Here is a 14,176-nt window from a genome sequence, read left to right as displayed (position 1 = left end):
GAATAAGACATTAAAAGTTGTACTATTTTTTTTTTTAAGTTTGCTTGCCCTTGCCTGCAGCTGCCCTTGCATGTGCAGTGTAGATATAAGTCTGTGGATAGACTATTTTGTTTTTAATTCTCTTCTAAGCTGACATAGCTTAAGTCACCATTCAGTAATCATTCTCTATTAATTCCCTTCACACACCTCCTGGTCTAAATTTAATTTATGTAGTAAATGAGAAATTTCATGTGCATTAAGTGTATATTTACATTGTCATTTTCTGTATCAGAAACTTAATTATGGAGGTTATTGTTAATTACCAGTGGTGATTGCTGCTTTAACTTAATTTATAAATCATACTTGGTTTTTATATAGGAAATAAATGCCTCAAATTTTGTCAATTTTGTATAACCCTCCATCCCCTGTTTTTTAACCTGTTTGGATTGTCCTTCCCGATGAGTTAAATTTTGCTCTACACAGCCCTGAGGGGAGGATCATCTGCAATTTTTACATTGTACAGTATTGTGAATTATTTCAGGAGACATAGATGATTATGACACAATGGCACAAACCTGCATGTATGAGCATCGGCCATCAAAAACCCTTTCTCCAATATATGAGATGGATGTTGGAGAAGCAATTGAGCAGACGATGGATTCAGAAACAGCAGTTCTAGATGTGGATTTTGAAGATCAGCAGTTTGCAGAACAGGACTGGACTCTTCTCAGGCAATTATTATCTGAGCAGGACTCAAATGTAGGTTTCAAAAACTCTGTTCCTGAAGACCTTAACTTAGCACAATGTCTTATCAATCAGACACTGTTTCTGGCACGAGATGGTTCGAATCCTCAGGGTACATCACAAGTTGACACATTCAGTAGGTGGACTGAACTAATGTCTCCACTTGACGATTCTTCAGCAAGCATTACAGTGGCAAGCTTTTCATCTGAAGACTGTTCATCCCCTCAAGGGGAATGGACGATTCTTGAACTGGAAACCCATCATTAAGGTGATCAAATATTTGCAGCTGAACTCCAACCCATTCCCCAAATCTATTTTTGATGAGTTGTTTCCGTACAATAGTGAAATACTGCATCAGTCAAGAACAAGCAATTCTTGATACTGAGGCAATCTTTCTGATATAATGAGGTAAATATGTTAATTTATAATCTAGATTTAATCACAAGTACAATAATTTTTCAAGACTTAAATGTTTGTCTTTTTTAAAAATGAACTTTTGAGCATGTATTTTCTAGAATTGTTAGAAAAATTAGATAACATGAAAGAAAAATCTTGGTTTTCACCCTCCCTTTTATCTTCCCATCTGACATTTAATATTCTCATTGAGCAAGAATTTAAAGATGACTGCACAATTAGTAGAGCTTTTCCCGTCCCATTTTTTTCCCCCTCCTCTCTATATGGCGACTTCATTTTACAACAATAAAGATTCAGAGTGGTTGTGTCGAAAGGTGATGTGTGCCAACGCTGCTTTAAATTGCAGAAGCATCTACTTATGTTCAAAGAAAACGTTTCGATATGAATCTGCCTCGGGCCTTATTAATATGAGCAGCTTGTCTCATCTGTTTCTTCCAGATTTGATTTTTGTATTTTTGGTTTCGTTTGTTTAGAAGTTTCCAATAAATTTTTGTAATTGTCTTTCCTTTAAATATAAGACTTCAGAGGGTCTGTGCTATAGGAAGAGCACTGTTTCTTTCGTAAAAATGCACATATTTACTTAATACTTTTAATGGCATAGTGCATGAATTCAGAGGAGTTGGTAGAATGCTGCTCCTGTTCTAAAAAACAGTGTCTTACAGCTGCACAAGTATATCTCAGTCGGAAGATGTGATCAGTGTTACATTAGAATTCTGATATTGACTAGAATTACCTTCAGGCTTCAATTCATTACATATGCACCCTTCTGACACTGTCTAAGGCACAGCAAGATTCTCAAGAATTTGATTTTGTTTGTTTGTTCTCAAAGATGCTACACTTTTGAAGGGGTAACGGGATTCCTGCACCTTCGTTAATACCTCTAGTGTCGCTTTTATATTGAGACTCAATGTCAACATAACCGTTCTTCTGACTAAGAGTGAAACTGAGTAATACTGAGCAGTATATCCTTTCTGCTGCATTTGGCTATTAATTTGGGTGTGGACAGGACTATTTATTGTCTCTTCTGATTCAACGGGAAGAAGGGAGTGAGAAACTATTCATAATTGTTACCAAGTCAGAAATTCTCCTGAAACATACGGGGTTTTTTTCTCTGCAAAGGTTAGACCCAATAAGATACCTGCATTATGGAAATAGTAGGGCTTGTATTTCACACAGCTTAAAATCTAAACACAAAGTATTCTACCTCCTCTTAATCATTAACAGAAGTGCCTTCAGAAGTGGGTGCCGTATGTCAGTAAAAGGCTACCAACGCTTTTTTGTTAAAACTATTTGAGATAAGTGCACAACTTAAGCTAGCTGTAACCACTGATAATATGATCAGTTTTGCGAGCTCTCAGTTGTGTGCAAATAGGAAGCTCTCCCAGTATATGACTGAAGAACTTAAGCCTTGTCTAATGTTTGGACTTGACATAATAAAGAGCTCTGAGGCAAAATAATTTATCTTGAAGGCACTTTGTTGAACTGATACAGAAGTAAAAGTGATGTTTTATTTTCCCCAAGTTAAATGGAGGAAGAATTTAATTTCATTCTTTAATAACAAGGCAAAAAAAAAGCTTTCCTTCCTGTTTATGTCAGTGAAGAAGAAGGACTCAAAATTCATGGAAGGAAGAGGTTCAGTCTCATAATAAAACTCTCCTATTCTTTTAGTGGCATAAATAGTCTGAGATATTATAATTCAAAGTATTTTAAATGTAATGTATTTACCCCAGTCTTCATATTTGGGGAGCTAGAAGAACCTTTAGGAGTGCAAATCATCAAGAAAACCTGTTTTTCACCTTCAAATTTACCAGGTAGAGAGATAGTCTTTTGGATAAATGAAAGAACTACAGTATTAGCCATAGTAAAAGATTAAACTCTAGAGAAGCTCTTACAGAAGGCTGAGGAATGCTGTTTTCTCAATTTCTGTGTAAAGACTAAAGTAAATGTTATTTAAAATAAAGTTTAATCAGCTTCAAAAATCCTGATGATATTCTGTCTGATAGTGGGCATTCACATGTTAAACAACAATGAAATGACGGAAAGGAGAAGATAATGGATTAAGAAAACTGACAGAAAGTGAAAGAAGGGTCACTTCTGTCTATTTTTTTCTTTACCCATATTTTTAAACTTCTTACTGAATTTAAAAAGTAACACTGAAAAGTGGCACACAAAGTTCCATGTCATATGAAATACAATAACGTACAGGAGTTTTTTAATTGGTTCTTTTTTCTTTGCATTTACTTTTCCAATTGTATGAAAACTGTATTAGCTCCTCTCTTCAAGTCAGTGATGCTGCAATTCAGACTGGTTTTTCAGACCAGTGATTAGGATTTGGTGTATTGTTCAGCTGGTACATATGCATCCATAGAATTCAGCTTCCCACAGCCAAATAGTCTCTGTAGAAGTAGCAGGAATAGAAAGCGGTATTGTTTTTAATTCGCATTACCAGAGTGCCTGTGAGGTTTAATCAGACTAGCATCCCACTGGCTAGACATTGTACAAACACAGAACAAAAACAAGGACTTCCCACACAGTGGTTATAATCCAAGTTAAGACAAAAGATAAAAAAACACAGATGGAAAAGTAAAATCAGAGTGTCAATATTTGTCTAGCTGATTAGCAATGGTTTCAGCACACCATCATTTTAAATATTGTTATTTTTTTTTCCTCTGTATGCATTATGAGAAGGGGACATTGGAGAGTAAGATTTGGAGGCTGGATGATGAGGGAGCTGTAAGGATCGATATTCCTGACCAGCCCGTGTGCCATCTAAACTCTGTTCCTGTTTGACCTTATTTAGTAGTCCTTCCTCATTCAAGAGGATGTTCAAGCTTTAAGCAGTTATGAGTGGCTATCTGTTTAATACTATTAATCACTTGAGTTCTCTGGAGTCCTGCTCATGCCTCTTGACAGTAATTTTGCCACTATATTGTCCTCTTCTCCAAAACATGAGAGGATGGACAAAGGTTTGTTTGAAAACTTCATATACAAACAATCAAAGCTAGTGTCATGGGCTCCAAGTGAGTAGTCATTAAGAGGTCCTGAAAGACCTCTAAAGTAAAGACAAGGTATGTACATCTGATGAAACAGTGAAAGGGTATCAGTGAAGAAATTAAAGAAAGGGATGGCATAGTAAAAATAATGTTTAAGAATTTAGCTTTGCAGTAGTATTTTGAATGAGTAAGAGCAGTGAAATCGCTTTGTCGAAGCCTGAGAGACAATGTTGCTGTCAAGTGGTGATGTTGACAGCTTACATGACATTGTTATGTGAATGGATAAAGATGTCTCTGTTCTACAGGTAGTAACAAGAAATTTAGTGAAATTTAATGGAACTTAGAGGAGAGGACTCAGAAATCAGAATTTAAGATAATGATCCTGGTTTTGCCTACCTTGAATGATGTTATGAAAGTGAAAAATAAGGAAGGATGTTTTACATGTATGGATATATTAAGTTTAAAATAGGCTAGACCTCCAAAAGGTGATGTCAGTAGGCATAATTACTTTTTTTGCTTGGAAAATTAGTCTAGTCTGGACTGGAGAAGCAGCTCTGCAGTTTTTTCACATATAGATGGTAGATAAAATAGTATTTGTGGAATAAATCACGCCGATGTATTGCAGAGGGAAAAGAGAAGGAAAAAGAGAAGGAAATTGAGGCCCAAACACTTGGACCCCTACAGGAAACTGAGGGAAGTGGAGGTTCTTCCAAAAAAAAAAAAAAAAAAGAATTAGAGAAGCAAAGGAAATAAACTAAGACGGTGACAGGAGTGAAATAAGGATGACAGGATATAAGAAGAAAAGCACCGTTGGCTTAATTGGAGATGGCCCACAAGATAGATGAGTATAAAATAGCAGTTTGAGGCTAGTTAAGAACATATTCTTAGGGACTGTGATCAAAATGAGAATGAAAGGCAGACAGATGCCAGTTTGGTAGAGTACAACAGAACTGCAGAAAGGAAATGGAGCTTAACTATTAAGAGAGAGGCAACAGTTGGAAAAGCAAGTCAGTTAATAATATATTTTTTGTTGTTTTTTAAAGGCATGAGATTATGCCACATTTATATAGTGTAGCGAAAGAAATGAGACGGAGACCTAAAGTGAAGATCAGGAGAGATAAGTACGCATGAAATGAGATCAGTAGGCAGCTACCTCAAGTAATCAGAAAAGAGCGTAAGAGAAGACAAACATCTGCTTCTGTGGTAGGGGCAGTGGAAAGGACACTCCATATACTCATAATTTTTCTCTTAGAAACACTTGATCTAGAATCATAGAACTAAGAAAAATTGTGGAAAAATCATAGAGAAACGCAGGCTTTAAGGGACCTCTGAAGGTCTCTAGTCCAACCTCCTGCTACAAGCAAGGGTAACTTCAAAATTAGATCGGGCTGCTAGGGCGATGTCAAGGTCCATAGCATGTAAAATGGTAATAAAGTCAGCAGACAGGAACATGGTGCTCACAGGAAATAGCTATTTGAGATAAAAATATTCTCATTCTAATAAAACTACTTTGGACATTGTTGGAAAAGATTAGTAATGAAGTACAAGAAATACGGCTTGCTTGCAATATTTTTAAGTTCTAGATGATAGATGACTGAACTGTACACGTCTAATAAGTTTATTCCATGCCTTACTTTTTAAGGTTATAAACTATGTCAAAATTACATTGAATATTTGGGTTTGCAAATTTTATTATTATTTAGGAGGAACCAGTGGGCAAGAGAACTTCCCATGTTTCTCACAGAAAGACCACCCATAGGATCTGTTCCCCTAGCATTGTCTATCTCACTTTCTTTCAGGGAATATGACCAAAAAAAAAAATTAATGCATCTGTTCTAGGTACAGATTGCAGGAGACTATTTTAAAACTTTAAATATATATTGTTGCCATCTGGAAAATAACGGAGCAAAGCAGAATGAGCATGCTATTAGAAAATCTAAGTCTTTGCATGAAGGAATGAAGAACTGCTATTATGTTGTTCATCTGTTGCTCAGAACCAAGGAATTTAAGAAGTCATTATTTTGCTTCCACTAACGTCAAAGGAAGAACTCCTGTTGACCTCAGCTGAAGCAGGTTCAGGGCTTACCTATATTAAATGCATGTACTAGAAATGCTATTTTTCCAATATATCTATTTCATAGTTTTCTAGTTTTACTCTACTAATAACATTGTAAAATAGTAGATGTGACAAATTGCAGTTAGAACAACCTCGATTTAGGAGTCATAATTGTATCTATTCTGTTAATAATTCATGACTGGGGTCATTTAACATTTGTACATTGATAGATGACATCCTTGCTGGGACTACACGGGAACTGAGGACAAAAGACAGAATGAGAAGTAGCAGCTTTGTTACAATGGATGATTCCATGGAAATGGGCTTTTAGATTTGAAATCCAATATAATTAGAAGCTTTCATCTCTTGCAGAAAATCCATGCTGGTTTTCAGCTCTTTCTCTTTAATACAAGCTATATATGCTGTTTTTGAAAAATAAGCTTTTATGTGTTCAGCATTGGAAAAATTACAACTCAAATCTATTCTTTGGCTAATTTAAAACCAAGCTTCCTATCAACAACTACTACATGTGTTTAAGGAAACTAAACCTGTAATAGAGGAAAGTGATTTATATAAAAAGTGGGTATCAATTGGGGAAAAATACTGGGTTTGTGGGTTTTTTCCCTTTGTTTACTAATAACTGCAGAAGCTATACAGTGCATGCATGCACATACACCTGTTTATTTCTTGCATTTGACCTTTCTTTTATACTTTGCTTTGTAGTCGATACTATGTAATCAATTATGCCACAGTTCTGCACGCACACAGGCAAGCCCACTTAAAACATTTGTGGACTGGCTTTCAGGTTAGCATTCGCTTTTCAGAAAGCGTAATGGAACTGGCACTGAGGGCAGGCACTGTGCATACTTGTGATTTTATATGGTACTCAACTTAATAGGTTCTAATCCTGATGAACCATCTGGACTCAGTTAAAGTATGAAATAATGTACTTCTCTTAAGTTGCTTCCCTGCACTCCTTGATTTATTGCTGAAGTTCCCAGCTCAGAAGACTATTCCATTAGAGAAATCAAAGTCCTAAGAAATAAAAATTTTGCATTACATGCAACAAAAGATCTTTTGCTATTGCACTGTAAAATATGAATACTGATCAGATCTTCAGTAACCGAAGCCTCAATATTTGAGGGGCATTGACTGCAACTCACTAACTAGATATATTTAACAAGGACATTGACGCCCAAAATAGTTTTTGTATGTTAACAGAAGATGACTGTTAACTGGATTGAAGCGGGTGCATATTCTGGTGAACCTGTACAAATCTGGGGACTGAGCCCAATTACCCAGGTAGTCCATCAGGTTTTATATTTATGCACACAAGTAAGAGTGACTCTGCCTTTTCTCAGCTCCCACTGAAATTAGTTTGAGTGGTACCAGATCCACGTTTATAAAAATCAGGATATTTTAAAATGTCTGAACAGAAAGATTGGTAACCCAAGTAAAAATTTTGGCTCACGTAACTTACTTTCTAACTGTGTAAGACAGTTTTGAGACTGGTCTCACCAAATGACTTAAATCTACAGCATCCTAATTCATGCAATCCTTATTTAGTAATTTGTGTGATTTTCTTACACTTAAGTTTAATGAAATCATTTTAGTTCTTTATTTATAACCCTCTTTTGAGTGTGGCATGGCATCCTGCCTCTCAGTAGAATTATATCAATGTGCTTAAGATCAGTATAAATAGGACAAACCATATGTACATGCCAGATTCAGCGTAGGTAGTGTAAAAACTTTTTGTTTCCTTCATAGAATAAGGTAATTTTCATGTCCAAGAACATGAGACCCACCTATAAGTCAAACTTACTACATGTAACAAAATGCTCTCCTGTATCTTTGTGGTAGAGATGGAAACTTCAATACTTATTTTCTGGATTATCGTGTTCTAGTAATCACGATTAATCTTATGTATGTATAATGGGATGCATTTGGAGAAAAGTTTGAGTCACTACCTGTAGTCCATGGCTTTATGGTCCTAGAATATCTTGACCACTCAGCCTTTTGGAGGGTAAGGGGGTTGTTAAGCTCTCAAACTGAATGCTTGCATGCTTTCCGCCCGCTTGCTTTTCAAATCTAGATAATTAGCTGAGGCCTAACTAACCATATTTTCAAATGACTCCTTGTAAACACGGTCTTCTGTTTCCAGAATCTCTGTACGGTTGCATAATCCTACAAGCTTTATTCCCCATTCTTAGTTGATTTCTGTATGACAGAAAATAATAAATCCTATGTGTAACTTAAATGCGGAGTCACTGTACTTCATTGAACTTGTGGACTGCTGCCATCAATTTTTATTTGTGCTCTGTAAATTGCAAAAAAAAAGTGTTACTTTCCTCTTCTATCTGTTTCATGGACCTTCACTCCTTTTTCTCCTCTAAAAGGAAAAAAAAACTACTTTCTCTTGGATCATGTCATCAGAGAACAAGACAGGTGAAGTGTGTGAAGATGAACAATCATTTCTCATAAAAATCTATAGAGAAGAAAGATATCTGTGCAACTGCCCTACAAAATAAATAAATAAATAAAATAGTGCTGATTTCAAACATACAGGATATGACCCAAAATAGTGCAGGGAAACTAATTTGATGAAAGATTTTGCCTTGTCATAAATTAGTCATTTATCCAAATGCTTAAGCCACTATCTTCATCATATGGGAATTCTAATCCTAAAGTCCTTGTATTCCTGCCTAAATGCGGTTCTCTGTTCTGCTCCCGGGAGTCACCTGATACGCTGAGAGACACAGCCCTCTCTCTTGCAACTTCGCCTGTATGTGAAATGCACCACGTAGGCATGTGGAAAAGCAATGCTTTTGAGATTTAAAGCTACGACTAGCAAAATTACAGAAACTGCCACAGCAGAGATAATTGTAAGTAGTAAAATAAATTTAGCTTATGATATGAGGTAGCATAGGATTCCTCAAAGTCATTTTTTGGAAGGGAAACCACTGGGGAGAAGAATGCTCTGAAGAATATACAATCCAGAGAAACCTATTTTCTTCGCATCCAAGCTCTATTTAATTCGCTTTCTGACATTAGGCTCATAAAAAGAGAAAGACAAGTCATGTAATGAGATTCAGACTCAAACAACATTGCAAAACAAACCACTACCAGAAGTGTCTCTTGAGCACCTCCTAGCCCAGGGGCTCAGCACATGCAACTGCCTAAGACTTGGGCCGGACAGGTGTTGGGCTGGGGTGACTCTCACACAGAGACAGGGGAATCTGTTCCCCTCAGAACTTTCTAACTCAGAAAGAGTCTTATTTTTATTTCAAATGTGAAGTATTATCAAATGTCATGACAGGCAGAAATATCAGTTAAGTTTCCAGTGTAACTTTTTGCCAACTGAAATTAAGATACACAGAATTTACACAAGTTACAACTGGAGTCAAAATACTGATAGGAAGCAGTTTCTGTTAAGGTTTTGGTTTTTTCTCACTGTCCTGTACTTACATATTGTTGTACTTTGGTGCCTCTCAAATGGGTATTTTGAGTTGGGGGGTGGGAGGTGTCTAACTTCATGCAAGATAAATGGCTGGAGGGGAAAAAGACATCTGCTGGTACCCCAGGAGCCTAAATCCTGCATTTAAATTTATCTGACAGTTTTTTAAATGTAATAATTTATACTTTCTTTTATGTACATTTCTAACAGTACTACACTGAAGGAAACAAAAATCTGCTCAGCTGTTAGAGATTTACACTGTGAATCACCTTTTTATTCCATTCTATTCCCTCCTATTATTTCAACAAATGCATGTACATATTAGACATATTCCAAAATATGAATTCAGATACACTATAGTGTTACAAATCAAGTATAACCACTACAACAAAACACTTCCTGCTCGTTACCTCTGGGACTTCTCTAGAACTGAAACACAAATTCATTCATAGTGTGCATGAATTCAAACTTCACATCAGCAGATGTTAGCAAGATCATAAATCCTCATCATAAAACTGCCTTGTTAGTTTAGAATTGTATTTTTAAATAATTCCTGATGTTCTGAACTCCCTGATTTTTGTATGCAGTCAGAGCACATGGTTCCACTGTGTTACAGGAAACAGCTTCACAGTTTGTTGGTCCTGTCTCAGCTCTCCAGAATATGGCAGTCAGGATACCTCATACCTCTGTTATTTTCCTTTAATTTGTGGACTTTCACATTTATACTCCATAGAAATTTAAAAATCCAGTATTAGAAGTATTTTACTTACTATCAAAAGCAGCATGACATTTCTATACCCTCGCAGTGAGGGGTAACTCTAACTCCGGTGCATTTGACCAACAGAAGTAGGAAATCAGATGTGAATCCACTTATTTGTCTGAAACAAAAAAAAAAAAAAAAAAAAAAAAAACAAACAAAAAAAAACAACAAGAAGAAGAGTCGTCATTTTTAAATCACTAGCTACTTTTTCCTAGGGAAGCCAGACAACTTGCTATTTAAATGTATAATTTTTAATGTATAAATGAGGCCACTTTCTTCTATTTTAAGAGCATAAAAAGGAAAAGCTTTTACTATTCAGATTTTCAGTAAAAAATACCGGCTTCAGTAGTTAGGCATGAGTCTAGATTCACATATTGGGTGAAGAAATCAATGCTCTTTTTCAGTACTTTTAATGACTCTGCACTCCAGCTCTTCTTTACCATATAAAAGAAGTATTGTTTCCTGTTATATGATTAAAAAAGAAGCTCCAACATTCTCAGTATTCCTTTCACAGAAAGCAGTGATGTTTCTTGCTTTCACATTTTTGTACTGTGTAACTTCTATATTTAGAATATCACAGAAAATAGTTTGGAATATTCTTCCCCAGGAACAGCTGCAAAATTAGCTGTCCATTAAAACATTCCCTCAAGATGTTTTCTTATGTAAAAGCAGACTTATTACCGTCATTGTTTATAACACCAACTTGTTCTGCCTGGTGTCCTTCCACATTTTTGCCCTTTTAGTCCTTTTTATCATCTAAAAATGTCACACAATCTATACTTGTACAGCTGCAGTCTCCCAGGCCAACACCAAGTTTCTGGAAGACCTTCATGGGGTCACTTACAAGATGCCAGGGCTTTCATCAGCATCCCAGCAGAAGCCAGTCCCCGTATGCTACAGTACAACGCAGAGCAGCAGACGTGAGACGAGCAGGCCGGAGGAAAGGCAACCGGCTTTAGTGCTCCTCACTTCCCACCAAGGCCTGGGTTACTTTCTTAGCAGTAAGTTATGTGCACTTCATCTGGTTGCTGGGAGGGTTTGTTTGCCATCTCTTCAATTCCTCAGACCTGTGAGGCAAGCTTGCTTTCGGCTCCCGCACATCCCCGGCGAGGAGCAGCCGCTGTTCCTCCTGAGCGCCGCGGGAAGGAGACGGGGCCGCCGGGGAGGCCCGTCCGCCGGCCCTGCCGAGCACCGCCCTGCTCCGGGCCCTGCGGCGGGACAAGGCGGGACTGGCGGGACGGTCGGCCCGCAGGGCGGGAAACGCGGAGCGGACGATCCCTACCCGGCGCCGGGACTCCCGCTACCCCAGGCCCGCAGGGCCACGGGGATTTTATTTTAGTGCCTTACCAGGTTTTTAAAACGAGAAGGGGCCAGGTTAAAAACTTACACCGGAAACCAGCTGGCACAAAGCTCCCGGTTTCCACGCAGCGCCACCGACCCCCAGGCGGCTGCCACAGGGATGTGAGGCGAGGCGAGGCCCGGCCCGGCCTCCACACTGCCTCACGCTCCAGCCAGGTGCCCCCAGCTACACCCCGTGAGCCTTACTGAAATAGAAACGCTCGCCCAGCTGGATATTTAGAAGAGTGAAATGCAAATATACAGTAAAAGAGCTAGTGCTCAGGCCTGCAGCACGGTGGGCTGCTCCAGGCTGGGCAGGAGGCCTGGGGCAGTCATCCCAAAAGTATCTTAGTGTAAAAGGTGCACAGTGGCAAATGTGCCCTCTGAAAATAGGGCAAATGTTCCTCAGTTGTTTTAAGTGCTTTTAGGAAGGTTTTTCTGAAATAATTTATTCATTATGCCGCTCTGCCTGTTAATGCCTTATAGAGGAAGCCCTGTCAGATGTAGATTGTTAAAGCCATTTACATATCTAATTAGCATCCAGCTTAAATTACTTCAATAGTAGTGGGCACCTGTATACATTTTGGAGAACTGGGTAGTGCCCTGGTTTTTAATCAGATCTTTAATATATCCATGTGCCTGAAATATTTCATCTCTTTACTTGCCATGTAATCTTTGTCATCTTTCTTTTTCCAAGCTTTTCAGAAGGTGGCACCTGAGATTTCACTGCAGAGCCATTAAACCTGTAAAAAAAAATGACAGCAAGTGGTGGACAGGAACAGTCAAGATGGGTAACAACAGTTATTATGAGTACAGCTCTGCAGGTACAATAACACTTGTCAAGAGTGGCATCAGACTCACTACGAAAAGCTGAAAAGTATTTCCTGTATTATATACATGGAAATAATTTTATGCAGTGTCAGTTAATATAGGGGTTTTTTTAGGATAAAACAGTGACATTAGTCTGAAATTGCTTCTATTATAGTACTGATTCTTTTTCTGTGTCTGTGATTTTTCTCCTAGCTATTTCTGTACCTATTTAGTATTCTTGCCACCTGCTATTCTGAGTTATACTGCTTTAGGATTGTCCTCCTGCAAGACATCATTTTTTCTCCCTAAACACTTTATTTTCTACTCTACAGTATCAACATTGAGGTAGATTGTTACTCAGTAGCTGTGCAATTCAGTTTAAAATAGCCTTACAGCTATTGATGTATATTTGTATCTGTTAATATCAGAAGCCTAGACTGTTCCCCACTAAAGTGAAAGGGTATGTCAAGGAGCTGGTAATTAGTTCCTGCAGCTGAGACCAATTTCATGCCAGCTGGAGAGAATTTAGAGGAAAGAAGCTTTGATTCACAAGCAAGGATATTTTATGCTAGCTTGGCTGACAAGGTTATCACCCCATCTCTGCCATGTAAATTGGTGAATGGTGTTGAAGTAATTCCTGACTCATCTCAATTTAAACCTTGTTCCTATTTGTCTGCTTGTCTTGGAATAACAGCCTGTAAACTATTCCAGTTTGGGAGCTGCTTCAAGAGCAGCTTAATCTATAATATGGTGTAGAGGTATTGGAGGGTAGTGATCTCATCAGCTATAGCAGCGTAATTCACTCTTATTAGTGAAAGCCCCAACTGTACTTGAAACTACTGCTGTTAGTAAGGACTCCGAGTGAGCAAAGATACGGAAATAGATTAATACAAATCTAAGATGGCTTTTATTTTACAAAGATATTGTTTTGTATCAGTTTTGGTTATGAACCTTTTATTTTCCTTGTGCGGCTATCTTTCTGGCTGTTATTTGTATTTGTGCATTAAATAATTCACTATCAGCAGTGGCAGAGTTTTTCCAAAATTGTAGTTACACCTCATAAGCGTTGTCATTGAGTGCATTGAAAGCATAAAATTTCTGGTTACTTTCTCCTTCAGGGTTCACTTGCTACCCTGACTTTATTTTGTATTCTTCCACTAAATCATGACATCTCCCTATGGGAGATACAGGCAGGTTGGCTATGTACTAAATGAGTGGGTTAAAGAACTTCTTAGATAAAAATTATTTAGCGATTTAATCTTTAAAATACCTGTGCTTGAGCAGTTTCTGTAGAACGTACTGCAGAAATACTTTTGCAGGCTAAAAAATACACCCAAACCCACTCCGTTCTGTAGATGATTATGCTGCATAGAGCCACGTTCTAGTTTTCCTGAGTGGATTGCATTCTGTCAAAAAGTGTTAAAGAAAATTATGTCCCATACAGATTTTCTGAACTATCTTCCAAATGAAATGCTGACGTCTGTGAAAAAAGAATGCAGTCTAATTAACTGGAGTCATAGCAACACACTACTGTATGTTCCTCTCTTCTGCAAATCCTCCTTTAGCACATCTTAGAAAAATAGACTGCAAAATGTTTGAGCTTCGTTATGTATTATGCAAGAATTTCC

The 14,176-nt window shown here is 37.6% G+C and overlaps 2 protein-coding genes across 2 annotated transcripts in view; both read left to right on the top strand.

Moving 5' to 3' along the window:
- The window catches only part of BTBD8 (BTB domain containing 8), a 43,148-nt gene extending 34,608 nt beyond the window's left edge, over positions 1-8,540 (top strand). Inside the window, exon 18 of the mRNA XM_086753462.1 lies at positions 521-8,540. Coding sequence (XP_086609588.1) covers positions 521-990 — 470 coding nt within the window. The 3' untranslated portion in view covers positions 991-8,540. The remainder of the gene's footprint in view (positions 1-520) is intronic.
- Positions 8,541-8,968: 428 nt separating this feature from the next.
- C8H1orf146 (chromosome 8 C1orf146 homolog) overlaps positions 8,969-14,176 on the top strand; it is a 10,956-nt gene continuing 5,748 nt past the window's right edge. Inside the window, 3 exon segments of the mRNA XM_086753467.1 lie at positions 8,969-8,986; positions 11,189-11,401; positions 12,436-12,562. Of these exon segments, the coding sequence (XP_086609593.1) occupies positions 12,494-12,562 (69 nt within the window). The 5' untranslated portion in view covers positions 8,969-8,986; positions 11,189-11,401; positions 12,436-12,493.

Source organism: Chlamydotis macqueenii, chromosome 8 (genome assembly GCF_036417535.1).
Source record: "Chlamydotis macqueenii isolate bChlMac1 chromosome 8, bChlMac1.mat, whole genome shotgun sequence".
Taxonomy (NCBI): domain Eukaryota; kingdom Metazoa; phylum Chordata; class Aves; order Otidiformes; family Otididae; genus Chlamydotis; species Chlamydotis macqueenii.
The sequence above is the reverse complement of the archived record's forward strand: the minus strand, read 5'-3'. Positions and strand labels throughout refer to the sequence as shown.